This window comes from Anabrus simplex, chromosome 4 (assembly GCF_040414725.1).
Source record: "Anabrus simplex isolate iqAnaSimp1 chromosome 4, ASM4041472v1, whole genome shotgun sequence".
Lineage (NCBI taxonomy): Eukaryota > Metazoa > Arthropoda > Insecta > Orthoptera > Tettigoniidae > Anabrus > Anabrus simplex.
The window spans coordinates 428,164,704-428,186,483 of record NC_090268.1 but is presented as its reverse complement, the minus strand read 5'-3'; the positions used below and the strand labels follow the sequence as shown (position 1 = coordinate 428,186,483).

Sequence of the window (21,780 nt, the reverse complement as noted above, 5' to 3'; positions counted from 1 at the left end):
TATGGATAAGTGAATATTTTCATTGTATAGGGGCGAAAAATGCGATGAAAATTCAACGCCAGGAAATACTCAAAACGGGTTCATTATATTGTATATTAATATTAATGTAATGTTATGATATAATTAGTATTATGATTATTTGATCCATTGTTTAATAATGGATTTATAAAGTTTTATTCTTGCTTAATTGTTTACTTTTTATATGTTTTACATGTGAATTTTTGTGATTATGGATTATGAACTTAAATAGTAAAGTGATTTGCAGTATTTAATATTATTTATCAAGGTGACTTGGAATTAGCAATATAATATGTAGCCGGCTAAAGTCGTGCCAGCCGCCGCGGTTATACGTAGGGTTAAAGTGAACATTATTAGTGTAGGAGTTAGTAATGTTTTGATAGACTTGAATGTAAATTTTTAAGGTAGAATTTTGAATTTATTTAGGGTTTAGAATTAGTATACGAAGCTTTGAAAATTGGATTATAAACTAGGATTAGATACCCTATTATTCCAATTGTAAATGTCATTACTTGAGTAGTAATAGTTATGTTCTTGAAACTCAAAGAATTTGGCGGTGTTTTAGTCTTTTCAGAGGAATCTGTCCTGTAATCGATAATACACGTTATAATCGACTTGATTTTGTTATCAGTTTGTATACCGCCGTCGTAAGATTATTTTTTAAGAGTGGTAATTTTCTATAACTCTTATTAGAGTGAATGTCAGGTCAAGGTGCAGCTTATGATCAAGTAAGAGATGGATTACAATAGAAAAATTTAAATGGATCTTGCATTGAAAAGTAGTGCATTTGAAGGTGGATTTGAAAGTAATATTGTTATATTATGATAATATGATTTTAGCTCTAAAACATGTACACATCGCCCGTCGCTCTCATTATAAGGTGAGATAAGTCGTAACATAGTAGATGTACTGGAAAGTGTATCTAGAATGCAAAATAAAGCTTAAAGTGAAGCATTTCATTTACACTGAGAGGATGTTCGTGCGATTCGAATTATTTTGAAAGTATCAATTTAAAATTAGATGAATAGGAAAATTTAATTTAATTGAAATAACATTAATTATATAGGTTTTAGTATAGGAATAGAACAAATTTATGAATTTATAGTGGAGTAGTACTGTGAAGGGAAATTGAAAAAGTTGAAAATAAATTTTTGGAAAAGTAAATTGGTATTGTACCTTGTGTATCAGGGTTTATTAAAATTGGAATAGAGATTTATTTTTCCCGAATTAAAAAGAGCTAATTTGTTATGTTGGTTAGTGTAATATTATTATCAGGAATAACTGGTTCTTCAAGAAATGAATTTAATTCAGTATTTAATAGTAGTTTTTATATTAATATATTAACTGTTAATTGAATATAATATTTTAAGGGATAAGCTTTAGAATAGATCCTATAATTATTGTAGAAGATGTAAAGAAGTGTAGGCTTTAAATTAGCCATCAGTTGAATAATGTTATAAGTTATTTTGATGTAATATGATTTTATAATAATATTAGGTTGAATATTGAAGTGATTTATGTAATATAAATGTAAATGTAATAATGATAAAATTAGTATATAAAAGTGTAAGATATTTGGTATATGTAAATTTATATGAAGGAACTAGGCAAAATTTAATGTTCGCCTGTTTATCAAAAACATGTCCTTTTGAGATGAATTTAAGGTCGGGCCTGCCCCCTGATAGTGGAATTAAAGGGCCGCGGTATTTTGACCGTGCAAAGGTAGCATAATCATTAGTCTTTTAATTGAAGGCTGGAATGAATGGTTTGACGAAACATTAACTGTCTCCGTGTAATGAATAGAATTTAACTTTTGAGTCAAAAGGCTTAAATGAATATAAAAGACGAGAAGACCCTATAGATCTTTATATGGAATTGTGTATATTTTGTTTGGCGGTATTGTTAATATACATTTTACCGTATTTTGTTGGGGTGACACAAAGATATATGTAACTCTTTGTTTTATAAACATTGATTTATGAATATTTGATCCGTTAATAGCGATTATAAGATAAAGTTACCTTAGGGATAACAGCGTAAATTTTTTTGAGAGTTCATATCGACAAGAAAGATTGCGACCTCGATGTTGGATTAAGGAATATGATTAGGTGTAGAAGTTTAATTAATAAGTCTGTTCGACTTTTAAATCCTTACATGATCTGAGTTCAGACCGGCGTAAGCCAGGTCGGTTTCTATCTTTATAATAAGTGAATATTTTAGTACGAAAGGACCAAATATTCAAAATAATTTTTAGTACAGGTGATAAATATTAAATACTACTTTGGCAGAGAAGTGTATTGAATTTAGAATTCAAAAATGTAAGAGTATTACCGGTAGTATTGTTAATAGAGATTTTAATAAGAATGTTAGGGGTCATTATGTTGATCATTTGTGTATTGATTGGGGTGGCTTTCCTTACTTTATTGGAGCGAAAGGTTTTAGGTTATATTCAAATTCGTAAGGGACCTAATAAGGTAGGATTTATTGGGTTGCCACAGCCTTTTGCTGATGCAATTAAGTTATTTTCTAAAGAGGGGACATACCCTGTAGCATCAAATTATTTAATATATTATTTTTCTCCTGTTTTTAGATTGTTTTTGGCTTTAATGACTTTAATAATTTATCCTTTTTTAACAACTTTATTTACTTTTAATTTGGGGATTTTTTTTAGTATGTACGAGTTTAGGGGTATACACTGTGATGATTGCGGGGTGATCCTCTAACTCTAATTATGCATTATTAGGAGGGTTGCGGGCTGTTGCTCAAACAATTTCTTATGAGGTGAGATTGGCATTGATTCTGTTAAGATTTATTTTTTTAGTAGATAATTATTGTTTAATAAGATTTATGAGTCTTCAAGGCTATGTGTGGTTTATATTTTTAACCTTTCCTCTTATGTTAGCGTGATTTTCATCATGTTTGGCGGAAACTAATCGAACTCCTTTTGATTTTGCAGAAGGGGAATCGGAGTTGGTTTCGGGATTTAATGTTGAATATAGAAGTGGTGGATTTGCATTATTTTTTTTAGCTGAATATACTAGTATTTTATTTATAAGAATGTTGTTTTGTATAATTTTTTTGGGAGGAGATGTTTTATCAATTTACTTTTTTTTAAGTTGACTTTTTTAGCCTTTATATTTATTTGAGTCCGAGGAACACTTCCACGATTTCGATATGATAAATTAATATATTTAGCATGAAAGGCTTATTTACCTTTATCACTTAATTTTTTCTTTAATCTTTAAAAGAAAAAATTGACCATTTGGATCCGTAATACAGTTTCAATTCGAATGGAGTTTAAAAATATCCAGAAATGAAGATTTAATCGTTGAAGCTGTTATCTTCTTTTTTCCCGGGGTTAGTGGGGGAGAAATGTCAATCACGTTCTCAGGTACAGATGGAAATGAATGATTTGCGGAGTCCCTCAGTATCTGTATTACTATTTTTTCTAACTCACAGAATGGAACTTTCAAGTTTTGTAGGAAGTTCGATGTCTGACTAGGGAGCGCGCCTCTTGCTCCGAATAGCAGGCCTCTGACAATCCACCGATCGATAGGTATTTTATACTTAGATGACAGGTAAGGCAAGCATGGAATATAAATAGCTTGCTTTTCTAGGTCCACATCCCGAGCCTGATCCAGGTCCCTTTCAAAGCGAATGGTGGTATCTAAGACCACCTCTCTGTTGATGGCTACGATGTCCGCCCTCCGATTAGAGTCATCGGTAGAGATGCGGTGAACCTCCTCGTGCACCTCCCATCCACGCTGACTCAAGCCTTGAGCAATCGACGATCTTACACGGTGGTGGCGGTGGTTGCGCATTAGTTCAGTGCTCCGGCAGAATCCCAACACATGTCCAAGGGTTTCTGTCTCGTTGCAGCCATTTTGGCGGCAACGGGTTGTGTTGAATGACCTACCTGACTGCGGTGAGGTTGCATGTCATCTTCACTGCATTCATGTATTCAGAGGAGGACAGAGGTGATTTATGAGTCATCCAGGAGTTTGCTTTCGGGCAGTCTGAATATAACACTACTCCTTTTCCTTTATGTGGTAGCTGACACCACGACTGAAAGGATCGATTTCTCATAATTTCACGTAGTTTCCTTCCGTCAATCTTCGGGGGGAGACTTTCCTTTTATATATCAAGTCTGTGGAGTGCCATATCTTGTTCTTCAGGTAACTTCCTTACGTATAGTTAAGTAGCTCACTTGATTCATTTTAAAAACACTTATGCTCGCACAGGAATACACTCAGATACATCACACTAATCTTCACACATTTTGCAATGAACATCGACACCGATGGACACGATTAATCTAACGGACGTACAAGGTAAGCACAGGTTTGCTATAAACACTACTTTTGCGCGCGTTAATAATACATGTGTCGACAAGAAAGTAGCTGGGTGCTATCTAGTAGGCTGTAGGAGAAGTAAGTTCAAAATACGAACTAGCGCTGAAGTGTCTCGTCGAAGAAATACTGTGACCGGGTCAATGGAATTTGCCATAACCTCCTTCACCCCTCACAACTCGCAGAATGAGGGGATGATGTTCAGGTATAAGAACGAGTCGGTCCAATCCAGGATTAGACCTTTACTATGTTACCTAGTTTAGTCCAGGGCTGCTAGAACAAGAACAACCATGGTGAATCATAGCCTCTTGAACTCACTGAAGATGGTCGTGACACTAATCGTGCACAATGTTGTTCTGATTTTATAATAGTTTTAATCGGTCGAGGGGCACGTGACCATGTGACCTAAAGGCAGAACCGCGCCTGCATTTCATATGAGTGGTGCTCCTCACTCTTAGATTTTAAGTAAGAAGAGGTCTTGAAGTAGTACATCCCTAATTGATTTTGACTGGAGGGGCAAGTCGTTGGTGAAGCTCCGTGACGAGAATAATTTCTCTGAAACCCTTTGAAGGGGTTGATATTTTACCTGATTGTTGATCATCTATGTCTTATATTTTGAATAAGGAGTAGTCTTAATACACCCCTAAGGGGATTTGATCGGGGGTGGGGCCTGATGACAAATATATTCATGTTTCTGAAATCGTTTAACATACAAACTGAGGGTGAGTTTTACAGGTTCACCCAACGTTGAACTCTCCAAAACTGGAGACTTTTAAAGATAACTTTAATTTCAAAACCGTAGCTTTTGCATCCGGGAGATAGTGTGTTCGAACCCCACTGACGGCAGCCCTGAAAGTGGTTTTCCATTGTAACGGTTCAAATCCCGTTACAAGATGATATCTGTATTTTTATTATTTTATCTGTATTTTATTATTATTATTATTATTATTATTATTATTATTATTATTATTATTATTATTATTATTATTATTATTATCATTATTACTATTATTATGTCAGTATTATTATTATGATGTTATCTGTGATATTGTTACTATTATTGTAATTATCCGTTTTATTCAATTCGATTTTGCAATTGCCTGTTGCTTGCAAGATTGTACTTAGATGTATGCATATATACGTATGTGTAGAATAACCCTCAATACCTGTACAGTGAGAATTGTTGTATATATCAGAGATTGGATGTGACGTTGGGGCATTGTGCAATATTAGTGGCGATTCTGCCAAGTCATCGCCGCGCCATGGCTACGGCATTGTATTTATTTAGATATGCGCTCACGGAGTTAGCCGCCTGCGGGCTATTTCACCACTGTATGTAATATTTGCCGCGTTGTGGGAGTATGTCATTGTTATTTCTGGAGATTACGTAGCTGTGTCAACCAACGTCTATATAAGGTGGGTGCATATTGTAGCGTCAGTCATTAGTTATACGGATGCAGTACAGTGAAGAAGTCTACTAGATCAAGAGGCCTCAGTCGGTCAGTCAACAAGTGTGAACGAGAGATGGAGAAGACTCAGTGAGCCATTAATTATTGGTCATTGAGAGAGTGAGGACAAGGTTGGTCACTCACTCAGTTGAAGACACGGACGCAAGGGCTTACCATGGAGTCAGAGAGGGCAACCCTGGACCTGCCAAGAGGTAATACCATATTGACTTACAAAGAAGTCAGATGATATGGAGAAGAAGCAGTCACAAGGATGAATCACCAAGTTAGGCATGACACATCTACCGTAAACACCAGATCAAAGGAATACGTCGTAATTACACAAAAAGTGTTGAAGGTACAGTCAAGTGAATCAGTGAGGGAAATATTTCGTATAAATTGTTAAATGTCCGGTCAAGAAGAATTCAAATTCATGCCTAGTTTCTTTCAGTTGCAATGTCATAATTTCATATTTTCATCTGTTTTATCGCAACAAGACTCACTATTTTTTGATATATTATTTAAAGAATATATATTGTTCTATCAAACGAATTCATAGTTTCATTTCATTGAAAGTAAAATATCTTAACCTCAAAATTAATGGGGAAACCGAACGCCAATCTCCTTTTCCCAGAACTTATATGGTATGTTGTCAAAAGTAAGCTTATTACCCCACACCCTAGAGATAGTCAAGAGTCTCATTCTATTATTGCGGTACTGAGTGACAGCTGGCGCCCTTCAAATAACGTATGTGTAAGTAAGCAGGTAACAAGTAAGTGTGAGTACAAGGTTCGACGAGTGTGTATTTTATTTAATGAATATTAATTTTCATAATTTCCATTTTAAATGCAGATATTCAGATTTTGCAATATAAAGGCAGTTTTGTATATAATATATATGTTTGTAAATTTAGTCAGACAGTCTGGAAAGTAACACCATTCTTTCCCATTTTCACACCAGGCATACAGTATGCTGGGACTGTACCTTAATTAAGGCCACGGCCGCTTCCTTCCTACCCCAAGGCCTTTCCTGTCCCATCGTCGCTATAAGAACTATCTGTGTCAGTGCGACGTAAAGCAAGTTGTGAAAAATAAAATAAAACCTGTAGCAAGAACGGGCATCTTGATAGTCAGTTATACTCTATTTCGTACACAAAATTACCACAAGTATCGGCGTTACGTACAGTTCTCTAATACCTGGACTGAGGCAGTAGCTACTGACCAGGTAAGCGCAGATTAAGTTACATTGTAGAGATGAAAGATTGTGTTAGGTCCTTCCCAGTGCTCAGAATTTCCTCGTTATTAACAATTCAGTGGAACTTCAAACACATTGACGGATTCAGTTTAAAAATTTGTTGATTATTCTGCAAGGTGGTACAAAGAAACAATCGTATAGACTCAGCTACCGAGACGCATACCTTTTCAAGTGGTGCCATCTGGCTGGCATTGCTATCGATTTCGACATTCTGATTGTGATGCTATCTAGCAACGAAAGTGGATTTATAGTGGAATGAAGCTAATTTACTTATGTCACGTGACACTTCGTTCTTCTCCAGATATCTTTAATATACCCATAACAATAACATATGGTGTTAAGATATTTGACCGTCCTTCGAATATTGACTGCCTTATAGGGGATCATCAATTGGACACTACCACTGAGGCAGCTTAGTCAGGTGGTTTGCGTTAACTATTGGCAACATCGTGGTCACATGTCAAGTACCTCACGATATGCAGCTGAACGAGGACGATCGTGGGAATTGATGTAGAAGTTCTGAACGATTTTTCAGAGATTTATCATTGTTACCTGTATCACTGACTTCTTTTCCGCCGTATTGAAGGGATTTCAGTTCCATCCTGACCAATATTAATTAAAACAATATTGATTTTTTTTTCAGGCAACACCATGCTGCTCTCTCTAGTTTTACTGGCGATGATTATAGAGTCATGGACCGTCTCCGCGCAGTGTGACCGGTCCACAATTTTGAAATTCTCGGTGTCCAGTTGGAGGAATGAGTCGGGTCATCGGCTTGTAGCGGTGAGTATACGGGACCCATATTTCGTCCCCTTAGCAGGTTGGGACTTGTAGAAATTCAGGAATATTATGGATAAGGCTAGAAATTGGTATGTATAGTATCGAATATATTCTCCACTTAGGGGAAAATTACAATTAAACGTTACAACGTAAAGTAGTCAATATTTGAGAAAAACATAAACACTATAAAAACCAAACTACCAAAAATGTGTTCGTAATTTCGTCCCTCACCAAATTTATGAAAATTACAATTAATTTTAATATATTTTTCCTTTCTGTCTTACCAAATACGTTCCCTATAATGAATTACTTGAAGGCTGCTACAGTAACTCACGCCAGCCACCTCACTGTAGCGATTACACGCCAGGAACTACACAACACGACTGAAATGCAGTCCAGTACTGTATATCGTACACATATCAGAGCTCACTCTTGGAATAACAGGCTCTTAATTCGAATGCTGCACTAACTCAGCTTAGCATGAAAAATGAATCCTCCTTGTATATGGAAACTGAACGCGGTGCACACAACTCACTCTCACAATAAAACACCGGGATGAGGTTACACGTGTGGGCGTGGCTAAACATTAGGTACTAGCGTGCAAACTGGAAATCCCTAGGGGGACGAAATTAGGCGCCAGGACGGGATTTGGGGTACCTAATGCACGTGCGTGAGTCAATCAAAGCCCATTTCATCACATTCACATGCTATAAAAGAATCACATCCTCAGATAAAGGCTATTTGTTCATTATTATTATTACACGCACATACATGCATACCTACATACATACATACATACATACATATTCATTATAGACTGCTATGCCATTCAGCATTCAGTCTGCAAGCCTCTGTGAATTTACTGATCGCCGCCAAAATCCTCTCTTTGTCCTCGTTCAGTTTTATATCTCTTATCTTTAAATAATTGGAAAACGAGTCTAACCAACGTCGTCTTGGTCTCCCTCTAACCCTCTTACCCTCCATAACAGAGTCCATTATTTTCCTAGGTAAACTATCGTCCTCATTTCGACTCACATGTCCACACCAATGAAGCCGGTTTATGCGTACAGCTTCATGCATCCAGTTCATTTCTAACTTAGCCTTTATTTCCTGATTCCGGGTACCCTCCTGCCTTTGTTCCCACCTGTTAGTACCAGCAATCATTCCCGCTACTTTTGTGTCTGCTACTTCTGCTTCTAGCTTATGAATAAGATATCCTGAGTCCACCCAGCTTTCACTCCCATAAAACAAAGCTGGCCTGTAAACAGATCAAGGTAATGATAGTTTGGTCCGGGAGCTGACTTCCTTTTTACAGAATACTGTTGTTCACAACTGCGAGCTCACTCCATTAGCTTTACTGCATCTTGATTCAATCTCACTTACCATACTACCAGCCTGAGAGAACATACTTCCTAAATAATTGACATTATTTACCAGTTCCAGTTTTGTATTCCCGATCTGACATTCAATTATCTTGGTTTTTTTTAACCTACTGCGTCTTAGAAAGGCTAATTTTCATACCATACTCGTAGCATCAAACACTAGGCTGCCTGCTTTCGGCACAATCTGCCATTAAGACCATGTCGTCAGCGTAGGCCAGACTGCTTACTATATTTTCACCTAACCGAATCCCTCCGTGCCACTTTATACCTTTCAGCAGATGATCCATGTAAAATATGAACAGTGAAGGTGAAAAGGTACAGCCTTATCTAACCCCTGTAAGTACCTTGGCCGTGCGGTTAGGAGCGCGCAGCTGTGAGCTCGCATCCGGGAGGTAGTGGGTTCGAATCCCACTGTCGGCAGCCCTGAAGATTGTTTTCCGTGGTTTCCCATTTTCACACCAGGCAAATGCTGAGGCTGTGCCTTAATTAAGGCCACGGCCACTTCCTTCCCATTCCTAGGCCTTTCCTCTCGCATAGTCGCCATAAAACCTATCTGTGCCGGTGCGGCGTAAAGCAAATAGCAAAAGAAAAAAAAAACTGAGAAATTATGCTGTCAATTCTCATTGCAGCCCTATTATCAACATAAATTCATTTGATTGATTTTAATAATCTACCCTTAATCCTATAGTCCCTATTGTCATTTTTATTATTATTGTTGCGTGTCAGAGCGTTGATACAATATAAATATACATAAACATACACATTACAATCACCCAAAATACACGGCATTTAACAGATGTACAGTATATTTCGTGCGGTCACACTATGTCCATCCAACCAGCAACGACAGCAAATCCTTCTTCGGTCGCTTGAACGAGGTCTTGAAGTGTATACTAGGGTTGCCACCTGTCCCATATTTTACAAGACATCCCGTATTTGAGGTGAAAATTTTGCGTCCCGTAGGCCTATTATGAACTGTTGTCCCGTAAAAACGAAGTCCTGTAACAACGTCCTTGGACTGCATTTCATCCCGCTCAAATCTGAATGCTGGATCGAAAATGATGCCTTTGTTAGATTTAATATCAATGACTACAATGTCCGCTCGTTTAATGGAACTCTATTCCTCCTTTCACTTAACCACGTAAAGTACAAGATAATACATATATGAAAGAAATAACACTCTGTTATAAAACAACTAAGCAGAATAACAAATTTGGAGAACACATAATAAAGAGGGAAAGCTCAACAAGTACGATAAATAGAAATCCGGAGCATAAAGGTAAAAAAAAAGAAAGAGAAAAGCCATAATGATAAAAAGTAACATAGAAATAAAATATAAGCAATGCATAAACAAAACCCAATACATAATAAAGTAATGGAAATACAAGTGTGGCCATAAATACTGATCTATGTACATGAGTTAAAAGCTAAATATTACGTACGTTTACACTACAGGAAATGCCAATGTTACCAGCCTACCTACTACAATCACACAAACTATCATTCGTCACAAATCACACGGAACAATCAGGTAATCTCTACACGCAGTCTTGAATTCTTTTTATTGACTTAGAGCTGGGTGTGAATTTCAAAGTCTTGACCCAGCCACAATGAAGGATTTATTGTATATCGAACCAGTCACACAAGTAATCGGCTGCATTTACAACTTTCTACGTCATCTCCAGTGTCCGAATTCATTTAAAATATGCTTACCTTTCTAATCCTGTTATCCACTTTCCGTAGAGTGATGGTTGTATATAACTTACATAACTGAAATCCGCATGCTCGTTTTATACTTCCATTGGATACAGGTTCAAAAATATGCCCAATATATGTTATCAACGAGCATTTACATATAGCATTACGTGATAAGGATATCAACCCAAGGTTGTTTGAGATTATAACAAAATGTGTGAGTGATTGTCTGTATTGTGTAATCAGCGTTCACATAGCATTAAGGAAGTTTGAAGATGGAGAATAAATTGCCCTGAAAGCAATGAGAAGTTTCAGTGAATTCACCATGTCAGAAAAATCGGATACAGTATTCATACCACCTGTGCATTTTCCTAAAAAATGTCAGGAACAGTAGGCAATGGCATGTCACTAACTGCTCATTTTGAACTTAATCTGAGTTTCAACGTGGAGGAAAACTAATCTTGAGAATGCTACAATTTATTATGCTCTATGGGGAAATATAATTGGTTTAAGCGACGGAGAACGGGCTCGAAATTCTGAGAAGAAAGACCTTGAGTTAAGTTTTGTGCAAGTCCTTAGTGAAACGTGGACTTGTTCGAGGAGGTTAAATTTAATCTAGTATTTTATTCGAAGCAAATTCTACGTAAATGGCAAGTTACTTGTAAATTTTCTTTGCAATCATATGTGTTTCGGAAAACCTGATAACTGTCCCTAATCTTGGAACCAACAGAATAAGAGCTGCAATATTTGGAGTTTTGCGCTTATATTCTGAAGAATGTTATACACAATGTGTAGTTGTACTGTAGAAGCAGTTAACTCCTTAAGTCTCAGGGTCAGATATGAAGAAACTTATGTTACCAGATGGAAATCTGTAGGTGTGCTATCGAGAAAAGCATTCCTTGACATAGTGAAATCGCAAGATGTTGAAGAAAAACTAGCTGCTGATGTAGTTCTTGATGTGCTAAATGGAAACTAGGAACGTGCATTAACTTAGTAGTGGTTACTTTTTTACATATTTACCACCAGGGACAGGTAAAACATTTCACTAGACACTGCTACGTATTATCAGAGGAAACAGGTTTTCTAGCTACACCAATCGTCTGCCGGAATAGCTTGCACACTTTTACTTGTAGAAAGAAATATTTATCCTGCATTGATTGTTATTGTCACTCATACCTGCAGCGTAAAGCCAAACATATCTGAAGAAACCACCCTCTTGAATACAATATAAGTTATGAAGGATGAGACTCCAGTAATGCATGTGAATGCATTGTTTAGTGAAGGTCTGACGTCTGAATGGTCTGAGCAACATATCGATAAATTCTGTTGCAAATTAATCGTACTAGGTGCGGATTTACATTCTCTCGATAATAACTAGCGGTTCATGGTGTCTGACTGTTGTAGGAGTTGGCATAAACAAATTCAGAGTGGTGAAAATTACCTAGGAAATGCACTATGAATTCTTAGAGAAAAAAATCATCGTCAATTTAAAAGTAGGAGAGGACAACGCTGGAATGACAATTATGACGCCTTCGAAATTCTATTCAGAAGTACCACACATATTTGAACAATATTGTACGGTGACACTGACGTTACTACTGTCAGCACGCAGCGCTTCAAAGGAAGGAAGTTTCCTGCCACAGACTAAGAAGGATACCATAGCTGACTGTTTCGGAAATACAAACCAGTTTGAAGTTTATGAAGTAACTTGTAGGTCAACTGAATAAACTAGCGGACACTGTAGTCATTGATAGGAAATCTAACAAAGGCATCATGAGTGAGATGAAATGCAGTCCAAGGAGGTTGTTACAGAACTTCGATTATACAAACAGACAGGGCGCTGCCGGCAGAACACGGCGCCAGGACAAATATCAGTTTACTTTGGGTATTTATGCTGAATATGCTGAAGACCGACTCCAATCTTCAGACCTTAATGCTATTCTCGATCGTTCAAAGATGGCGAATCGAGTAGCCGGACATGTTGGAAATGAGGGTTTGTTTTAGTTTGTTGTTATCGTATGTAGTCGGTGTAATTTCATTAAATTTGACGATAGATGTTAGTTTATTTGTAAAATATAAATGTGCGAGTATATTTATATGTGTAAATGGACACTTAGGATCTGTAATAATACACAGTATGTGAAAATGCGTTTGTTTTGATCAATTTGTGAACCCGGTTTAAGTCTAACTATGACAATGCCTCTCATACAACTATTATTAATTTCTCTACGGAATAAAACATTAAGGGAGACATGGGTTTGGAATATAAGTTACATGGTGATTATTTTGAAGTCGATGACAAAACTGTAGTGTGCATACATAATTTTGAGAATATGTCTGAGGTTAGGGTAGACTTCTCTAATTCCAAACGGTGAACCTCTTCATGTTCCTCAAAAAGTATGATGTAGATAGAATGTAATTGGTGTAATGATATTCCGTCAGTATCTATGCGCTTTAAAGTGTCGAGTGATTTAGATGCAAGTGTATTTCACAATAATTTGTGCTTGCCTGCTGAAATGTTTGATTAGATCTTGGAATATAAGAATATAACAACACTTTTAAGTGTGACAGGTGGAGCAATCTGCATACTGTTACACAGAAGAAATAGTGACTTGGAGGGATTAGCTGGGTTTGTAACGCAGGGTTTAATACTACCAACACCTTGCGATTTACCCATTATCAAGCAGATTACACCGAACTGAAACTCGTCCATATGGTTAAATATCAATGTTTAGAGTGAATAGAGATTTTGCACTCATGTTCCTTAATGGATAGAAACCTATTATATCTTTAAGTGTCTGAATATTTCATTACTAAGGTTACTATCATTGTGTGAAATGCTGCTATGCCATATGTCAATATTTTGTTAGCATTACCAGGGCCGTTTACTAGGTTAACATACTCATTTCGGGTGTACTTGGGCTGAGTGGCTCAGACGGTTAAGGCGCTAGCCTTCTGATCCCAAGTTGGCAGGTTCGTTCCTGGCTCAGTCTGGTGGTATTTGAAGGTGCTCAAATACGTCAGCCTCGTGTCGGTAGATTTACTGCAGCGTAAAAGAACTACTGCAGGAATAAATTCCGGCACTTCCGCGTCTCCAAAACCGTAAAAATGTAGTTAGTGGGACGTAAAGCCAATAACATTATTATTTAGGGTGTACTTCCCTTTCATTGGGTGCTAGACATAAGAAATTGTCCACCACTTCAAAAGTAAGGTAACAAATTATGTTTCATAATTCTTACGAGAACGAATAAATTGAGGAAATTCACACATTAATTTATTTTGAAACATTCAGAATGATGTTATAAATATACCGTAATTTTAACAGTTTTATTATGCATTTTCCTCCATCGAGCGAAGTGAAATTTAAGAGAAAACGTTATTTGACTAAATGAAATTTCTAAATTATCAACTTGTTGTTCTCTTTTCTAGTAGAATATAGCCTATGTGATTCTAGTCGATTATATATGGTGCGTGCTTGTTGGCGAAGCGTTTTCATACGTAAAAAAGTTATTTTTCCTATGATGTTACATTTATCATGTTAAATTACCTCCATTTTACGTGATACCTCTGCGTTAGCCAATCCGAGCAATCCGGCAATCCGGCTACTTCGGCCGCCATGTTTTTGTGATATTATGGTCTGAGGATTGGAGTCGGTCTTGATATGCTCCGGCTGTCGGCGTAAGCGCGAAATTTCAAGTAATCATTGTCGATATACGAGACTTTTTCTGTATATTTGTAATGTATTGCAAACATAAAAAAGCAGGTATTTTCGTAAATGTGATAAGGGAAGGACATTAGTTTGCCGGAATATAGCAAAAATGGTCATATCTTGCACTGCTTATTGCAGTCAGAGATTTAAAAAGGGGAGTAAAATACCTTTTCACAGGTAAGGAATAAAATCTGTAACTGAAAAGACAGTGACATTATTGCATACCGTATCTGGGCAGCCAGAGAAAGCGAGTAAGCATATAAGTCTTGTACTCTTGTCCCCTATATGGATATTAACACGTTTACTTGTACCTTTAGGGAACTAACTAACTAACCTCATGGCACTACAGCCCTGAAGGGCCTACCAAGCGACCGCTGCCCAGCCCGCAGGCTTGCAGATTACTAGGTGCTGGGTGGTCAGCACAACGAATCCTCTCGGTCGTTATTCTTGGCTTTCTAGACCGGGGCCGCTATCTCACCATCAGATAGCTCCTCAATTCTAACCACGTAGTCAGAATGGACCTTGAACCAGCCCTCATATCCAGGTAAAAATCCCTGACCTGGCCTGGAATCGAACCCGGGGCCACCGTGTAAGAGGCAGGCACGCTATTCCTACACCACGGTGCCGGCGTACCATTAGGGCGAAATGAAATATTGTACATATAATTTAGTTCTGACTTATACTACTTAGACCAAAGACAGAAATCCCTTCCAGGACTCACATAGTGGACTTATCTTACTTTGAACATTTTCGAAATATATCTGGACTCCACAGCATAGCCGTAAAGTCGCGCACCATGACTGTGCGGCTGAACCGGATGCTTGGAAATAGAGGGTTGGAATCCTGATCCTGACAGTGGCCATCCTGAGAGTGGTTTTCCCGGGTTTTCCCACACCCTTTAGAGGAAATTGCCGAGATGGTACCCAATTGGAATTCCTGGGGCACCGACCCAAATCCTAGAACCTGAAAGCTAGTTATACACGCTAGGTTATCAGACAAACTCAAGAAACACATAAGTATACCTGGATGATGGCCAATATGTCCCAAGCCCCTCAAATCAATTAACAACAACATCATTTATTTAATGTAAAGGACCGGGCTGAGTAGCTTCAACGGTAGAGTGCTGGCCTTCTGACCCCAACTTGGCAGGTTCGATCCTGGCTTTGTTCGGTAGTATTTGAAGGTGCTCGAATACGTCAGTCTCGTGTCGGTAGATTTACTGGCATGTTAAAGAACTCCTGGACAATATTTTCAAGAAGTACAGTTCTCACGGTTTAACAACGCTCCTGGAGAAGAATGGTGTATGACTTACATGTAAATATTTGTTTCCGTATTGTATGGTACATTTATTGACTGGCTGTTTTGGTGGGTTGTAGCCTACATTATTTTATCGGCACACTTTATCTTGGTGCATTTATACCCTAGTGCTGAATCGGTCGACCTCGGCAATCTTCGAGATTCGTACTGGCAACCTTTGAAACACAAACTATGAATCGCTTAAGCATCGTTGAGCGACATCTGGCGTACACTTAACGTACTAGTACTGTTGTTTACACAGCAAAGCCAAACTATAGAATTCATGCTAGGAACAAGATTCGCATCGAGAAATGTTATATAATGTGTATGTGACACAGTTATTGGCTTAAGATAATAACGGTTTAGAAACTTCATATCGATCGATCATATTCTCGATTCGATTCAGGTTTCATTTTCATTCAGCTGGCTGCACTACCGTAACCGGGACAGTTCCCTCCTTACTCCTCACCCCCGTACACAAATTCACCAAGATAAAGTGTGCCGATAATACTTCCTGTCTTTCATCATATTGTAAATTGTTACAGTTTTAATGATAGTTCTGTGAATGGTGCATCTCATTAGGCTTCCTTAACTCACTTGTACCGGTAGTTTGATATACAGTAGCCTGAGCATTTAGAAATGTTAAACAGCTTGTGGTGTGTGTGTGTGCTTATTCACATCTGATAGTGGCTGATAACCTACAGGTTAGGCCCTGTAAAACAATAATTATCAACCTGTATACCTGTACGGTATATCTACAAGCTAGATGTGAAGGTCTGTGAGTACGTGTGATAGTGGTGGTGATAGCAGTTCTTAAGGACAGAACATCGAGGTTATCAGCTGCATTAAGTAGTATATTAGTACCTTCAAATTTTCTTTGACGATAATTATTCTAGGTTTTAATGGGAACGGCTGCGTAATTATTGGCCACGTTTCTCGATTTATAAGACTTAATCAGATAAATATCTGCATTATTAAAAAGAACTACTTTACACAAATATTATGGAGGAATTTCAACTTATGAAACTGGAAGACAAGTAATTAAAATAGGTTAACTACGTTGTCTATTCACTCCCCCGCGTCGTTTAACTGATATGTAAACACATCGAAATATCACACATATAATGATATTTAACACTTTTCGTACAAGAAGGAAATGATATATTCCAAGGGAATTGCATTTATCACCGTCCGGCTCCCTGGCTAAATGGTTAGCGAGCTGGCCTTTGGCCACAGGGGTCCCGGGTTCGATTCCCGGCAGGGTCGGGAATTTTAACCATAATTGGTTAATTCCGCTCGTCCGGGGGCTGGGTGTATGTGTCGTCTTCAACATCATTTCATCCTCATTACGACGCGCAGGTCACCTACGGGTGTCAAATCAAAAGACTTGCATCTGGCGAGCCGAACTTGTCCTTGGACACTCCCGGCACTAAAAGTCATACGCCATTTCATTTTTTTTGCATTTATCACCATCTTCTATATTTTCGTAAATGTGATAAGTGAAGTACATCAGTTTTAAATCGGTTAATCATAAGGAGCACACTTAAATGGGGATTTAAAAACACTCCGTGATGCTGTGCTCAAAGAAGACCGCCTTGTTTTGGCATACATCAGCCGATCGCTCAGAGCTTGATGTTGGTGCCACGCTTGGGCGGTTTGTATGCTCAAAGTTATTGAAAAGTTAAGGCACTCTGAGCCCTGATTTCGTGACTTGGGACACAAGTAAAGAATTCATAACTGGGAAGTTATTGGTATGTTGTTTTATGTGCGCGGAACAATCACAACTCTGTGAATATTTCAAAAGGTTTTTACTTGCTCTGCATGAAATATCAACTACGATTTTGAGAGATTCATTCCAAATAGTACAAAATTATGTGTATAACTTAAAAGTTATTTGAATAAATATAATTCCTCCGTGGGGTGAGGGGAAGGGAGTAGCTTTCCGAAAATTAATAAATATTGCCACATTTTTAAAAATTCCAATGAAAATTAATTAAAAGTGTATTCTTATTGTCCTTGCGGATTAATCAGTAGACTGAACCGTTGTGGTTTCCCTAGAATTAGGGCAGCTATCCTAAGTGGATTTTCTCTCTCTTTCTGAACTAACTAAAATCAACAATGTATATACGACACTTTAAGGGGAAATGAAATCGGATTTTGGGTGAAAAAGTTCAAATTTTGTTTTCTGTCTTAAATTTTTCTTTACACCGGACTCTTTAAAATGACACCTTGAACATGACTGTACAGTAATGGTAACTATTTTATTTTTCCATTTATCTGACACGGGAGCGTGGCGTCAATGCTGACTCCATAGCTGTCTCACTTCATTCGTGACTTCAAAGCTGCACCTTGTCAATGGGATGTTAATATGTGGTAAATGATTGTTGATTTCAATAGTTGGTACCGTGCATGTGATGTTATTCTGTTTATATATATATATATATCTTTTTCCTTGGATTTTGTTGGATTATCCCTTGTGGCTGTTTCGAATTTTATGTTATGGCAGTATCAGTAGTTTAGTACTCTGTCGATTTAGTGGTGACGTTTTTAAAAGGCGTATGAATTGGCAGAAGTTAAAGGAAATCAATTTTCAGGACAGTGGCAGCATACAACGAAGGGAATATTACCAAGTGTCAGGTCCTGAAGAATTAGGGTTGCATCCTGGTTCTCAGACAGTTGATGCTATGCTGGATTCAGATAAGCTCCGACTCAGAAATGCCGACAGTACAGTGAAGATTTTATCCAGAAGAGCAAGCCAAGATAGGATAAGTGCCAAGAGATGCCTTTGAAGATGACGAAGGAAGTGGAGGTTGTGCAACAGGGATGTTTTAACTCTGAGCTCAGTTTTCCGTAAGTTAAAATTTTCATATTCAAGGAATTACATCTCAAATTATACTGACTCTGTTCTTCTCAACATTTCAGAACCTGTTCATTACGGTACTACAGATGTACTGAAACGGGTTTATTCCAAAATCTACCACAATGAGAGTTTTAGAGTGGAAAATATTCATAAAATATGTTGAAAAATTCATACCCACAGAAAATTAATATCCCACTCAGGAATAGCACTCACAAAAAATTATTGTTGCTGTACAGATGTTTGCATGCAATTGTATGCAATGTCAAACATTTAGATTTGTGGCCGCAGTGGTTTATAAGAAAATGTTCCCTGTATTAGGCATAACTTTGTGAAGACAGGTGATTCCATTTCCCCTTAAGTTTTACTACGAGGTTCGGTGGACGGTATTGTAAACAACCATGTATATCCTCAATTTAATTACCCCGAGGAATTGTTTAAAAGCCTAACGCAAACCGAAATGCCCTCAACAAACATCAGCTGGAAGACGCTCTAATTACGTTACTGAGAAAATGAAATTTTAATTACGCTGAAGAATTGTTTATCAGCCTAACGCAAACCGAAATGCCCTCCACAAACTTCAGCAGGAATGTGTTGTAATTACGATACTGAGAAAGTGAAATGAAATAAGAATTTTACTTGCAGAATTACAGCATAACATTGTAGAAGCAACTGTCAAAGATTTTGGACAGAAATCTAATCATACAGCCATGGAGCCAGGCAACCAGCGTTGTCAACCCTACAGTTTGAACCGTTCACTAACGGTTTTTAACCCTTTATGTACGGTGTACTGTCTCGAATGTTAAACCATACGCACTATTACGGTTCAGCAACATTTTTAAATTAGAAATAATCAGATTTTGTATACATATCTTTTTTTGTTTGAACACATCTCATTTCCTAGACATACATGACGTAGCCTCCATTTTTCCACGGGATTCCCAACCTTTGAATGTTGTGATTCACCTTTGAGGTGATCTGAATAGTCTGAAACGTGGGATTTTTTCTGGCCGGGATTACCCTACTTCAAACTTTATCGGCTGTGAATGTCGTAGTCCTGTATTTGTTCACAAGGACACACGTAAATGAGCCCACACCGAACTCCGTCAACTGTTTCTTAACCAGCGTGAAGTGTGGCGTAACATCAAACATGTGGCCTCTAGTTGTATATTTGATAGATAACGTGATTTCGTCAAACTTATGTATAATATTGTGATGCACTTACAAATTCATTTGCGTGACAGTGAAGTGTTTCAATTTCTTATTGGTTGCCTTGCTATGTATTAATTAAGTACATATTGTTTCCTTTGGGTTTTTTTTCGAATGTTACTTAAGTAAAGATGCGGTTAACTTCTGATTCTAAAAATGAAACAGGTCCTTTGACACGCAAAAATGTAAATGGGAGAGTATAGACAATGTAGCAAGTGGCTGCGTCCTGATCCAACTTGTGAAGGAAGGCCAAAGTGTTTATGTTGCATTTTCTTACTTCTAGTAATGCGTTTGAGTGAAGTATTTCTATTAGATATTATTGCTACTTGCTATTATTGCATTCATTCTATTGGATTCTAGCGTATTTGAGTGAATATTAGTACTGTATGGTTTTACGATTACTTAATTAGTGTACGGTCTTTTAATTTTCGGAGGTTGGCAACAATGCAGGCAACAATCTCAATGACGATCTGTAATTCTCAGAATCAAATTTTTGACGAGATTTGTCTTTATTTGTAAAAGCTAGGCTTTATTCATCTCCAACTTTATGTAGGTCTTTCACGAGGGCAATCGCTAGATAGCAGGTTAGTACCTGGCAGAGGTAGCCTGATTTTTGAAGGGCAGAAACAGTCCATTCGGCACTCCTTGACGTACGATGGCGGCATGTTAAAAGGTCTTTCTCTGGTGACACATTTGGTGTTCATCCTACAAAATTAATTGGAACTCAGCCATGGACGCTCAATAGATATTCGGTTTATTCTTCCATCCAGTAGGCCTAGAGTAAAGGTCGATTCACACATCTCCGTGACGTGACGTGAAAATAAATCATCGTCGCCTTGTAAAAGGAAGCGATGAGTTCCAACACTTCCGTGACCTTCAGTGCTTCTCCGTGATCCGTGCCGGCAAAACGTATTTGGTCACAACGATATTTTCTTGTTTTCACGGACGTGATTCTACCTTCACACCTTCCCGCTTCTCAGATATCCTGGAATGCTGTGGTTGTCTGCGCAAGTCTGAACTTCCCGAAATGAAGGAAGGACTGCTGACTGAATTAGTGAAGGCACACTCTGTTTCATTTAGCTGATACGAAATACATGGAGAGGCGTGAAGAAGCGTGCATGGGACTGAATAGGAGAGAAAATGGAAGATGAACGTAAGTAATTATAACATAAGATAGAGTTTGAGGGATGTTCCACCGTTCAACATATTGTAAAATATATTAATTTATAAAAGACCGGTTCCGACTCCCTTGGAGTCATCATCAGTTCTTGTTGAAAATCAAATGAAGGAGACTCTGATAACAATCATCATAATAACAAATTATATACCTAAAGGCGATTGCCTGTAAACACATCAATTGGTTGATAGCCTAATTCATTTGATTACTTATCAGATTAAAAAAAAACTGTATGTGATATTTAATACAAATTTAATGAAGTTAGTAAGATTACAGACAATCATGTAGGCCTGTATAGTATAATAATATCATAGCAATTAACAATGTTGTAAAAAATTGCCTTTCTGAGAATTTGACATTTTAGCATTTCCTTCGGTGTAATTGTAGGTCTCCAAAACGTGCCCTCTCTTGTTACTGAAAGTTCGACCTCCCTCAACAGCACACTGAATGTATTTTTGTTCATCCTAAAATTTCCGTGAAATTTCATTCCGTCCTCCATGAAAACTTACTGAGAGTAGAAAACTCTCATTCTAAATCTCTGTGTTTCCATATAGGATGAACCCACTCTTTCTTCCTTTCTTCCTCTGCATCCGAGATTACAGCTATCAT

The 21,780-nt window shown here is 37.6% G+C and overlaps 1 protein-coding gene across 1 annotated transcript in view; it reads left to right on the top strand.

Annotated features, from left to right (window-relative positions):
* LOC137500507 (uncharacterized) overlaps nucleotides 1-21,780 on the top strand; it is a 59,440-nt gene that overhangs the window by 6,711 nt on the left and 30,949 nt on the right. The window contains exon 2 of the mRNA XM_068227428.1: nucleotides 7,710-7,849. Coding sequence (XP_068083529.1) covers nucleotides 7,710-7,849 — 140 coding nt within the window. The remainder of the gene's footprint in view (nucleotides 1-7,709; nucleotides 7,850-21,780) is intronic.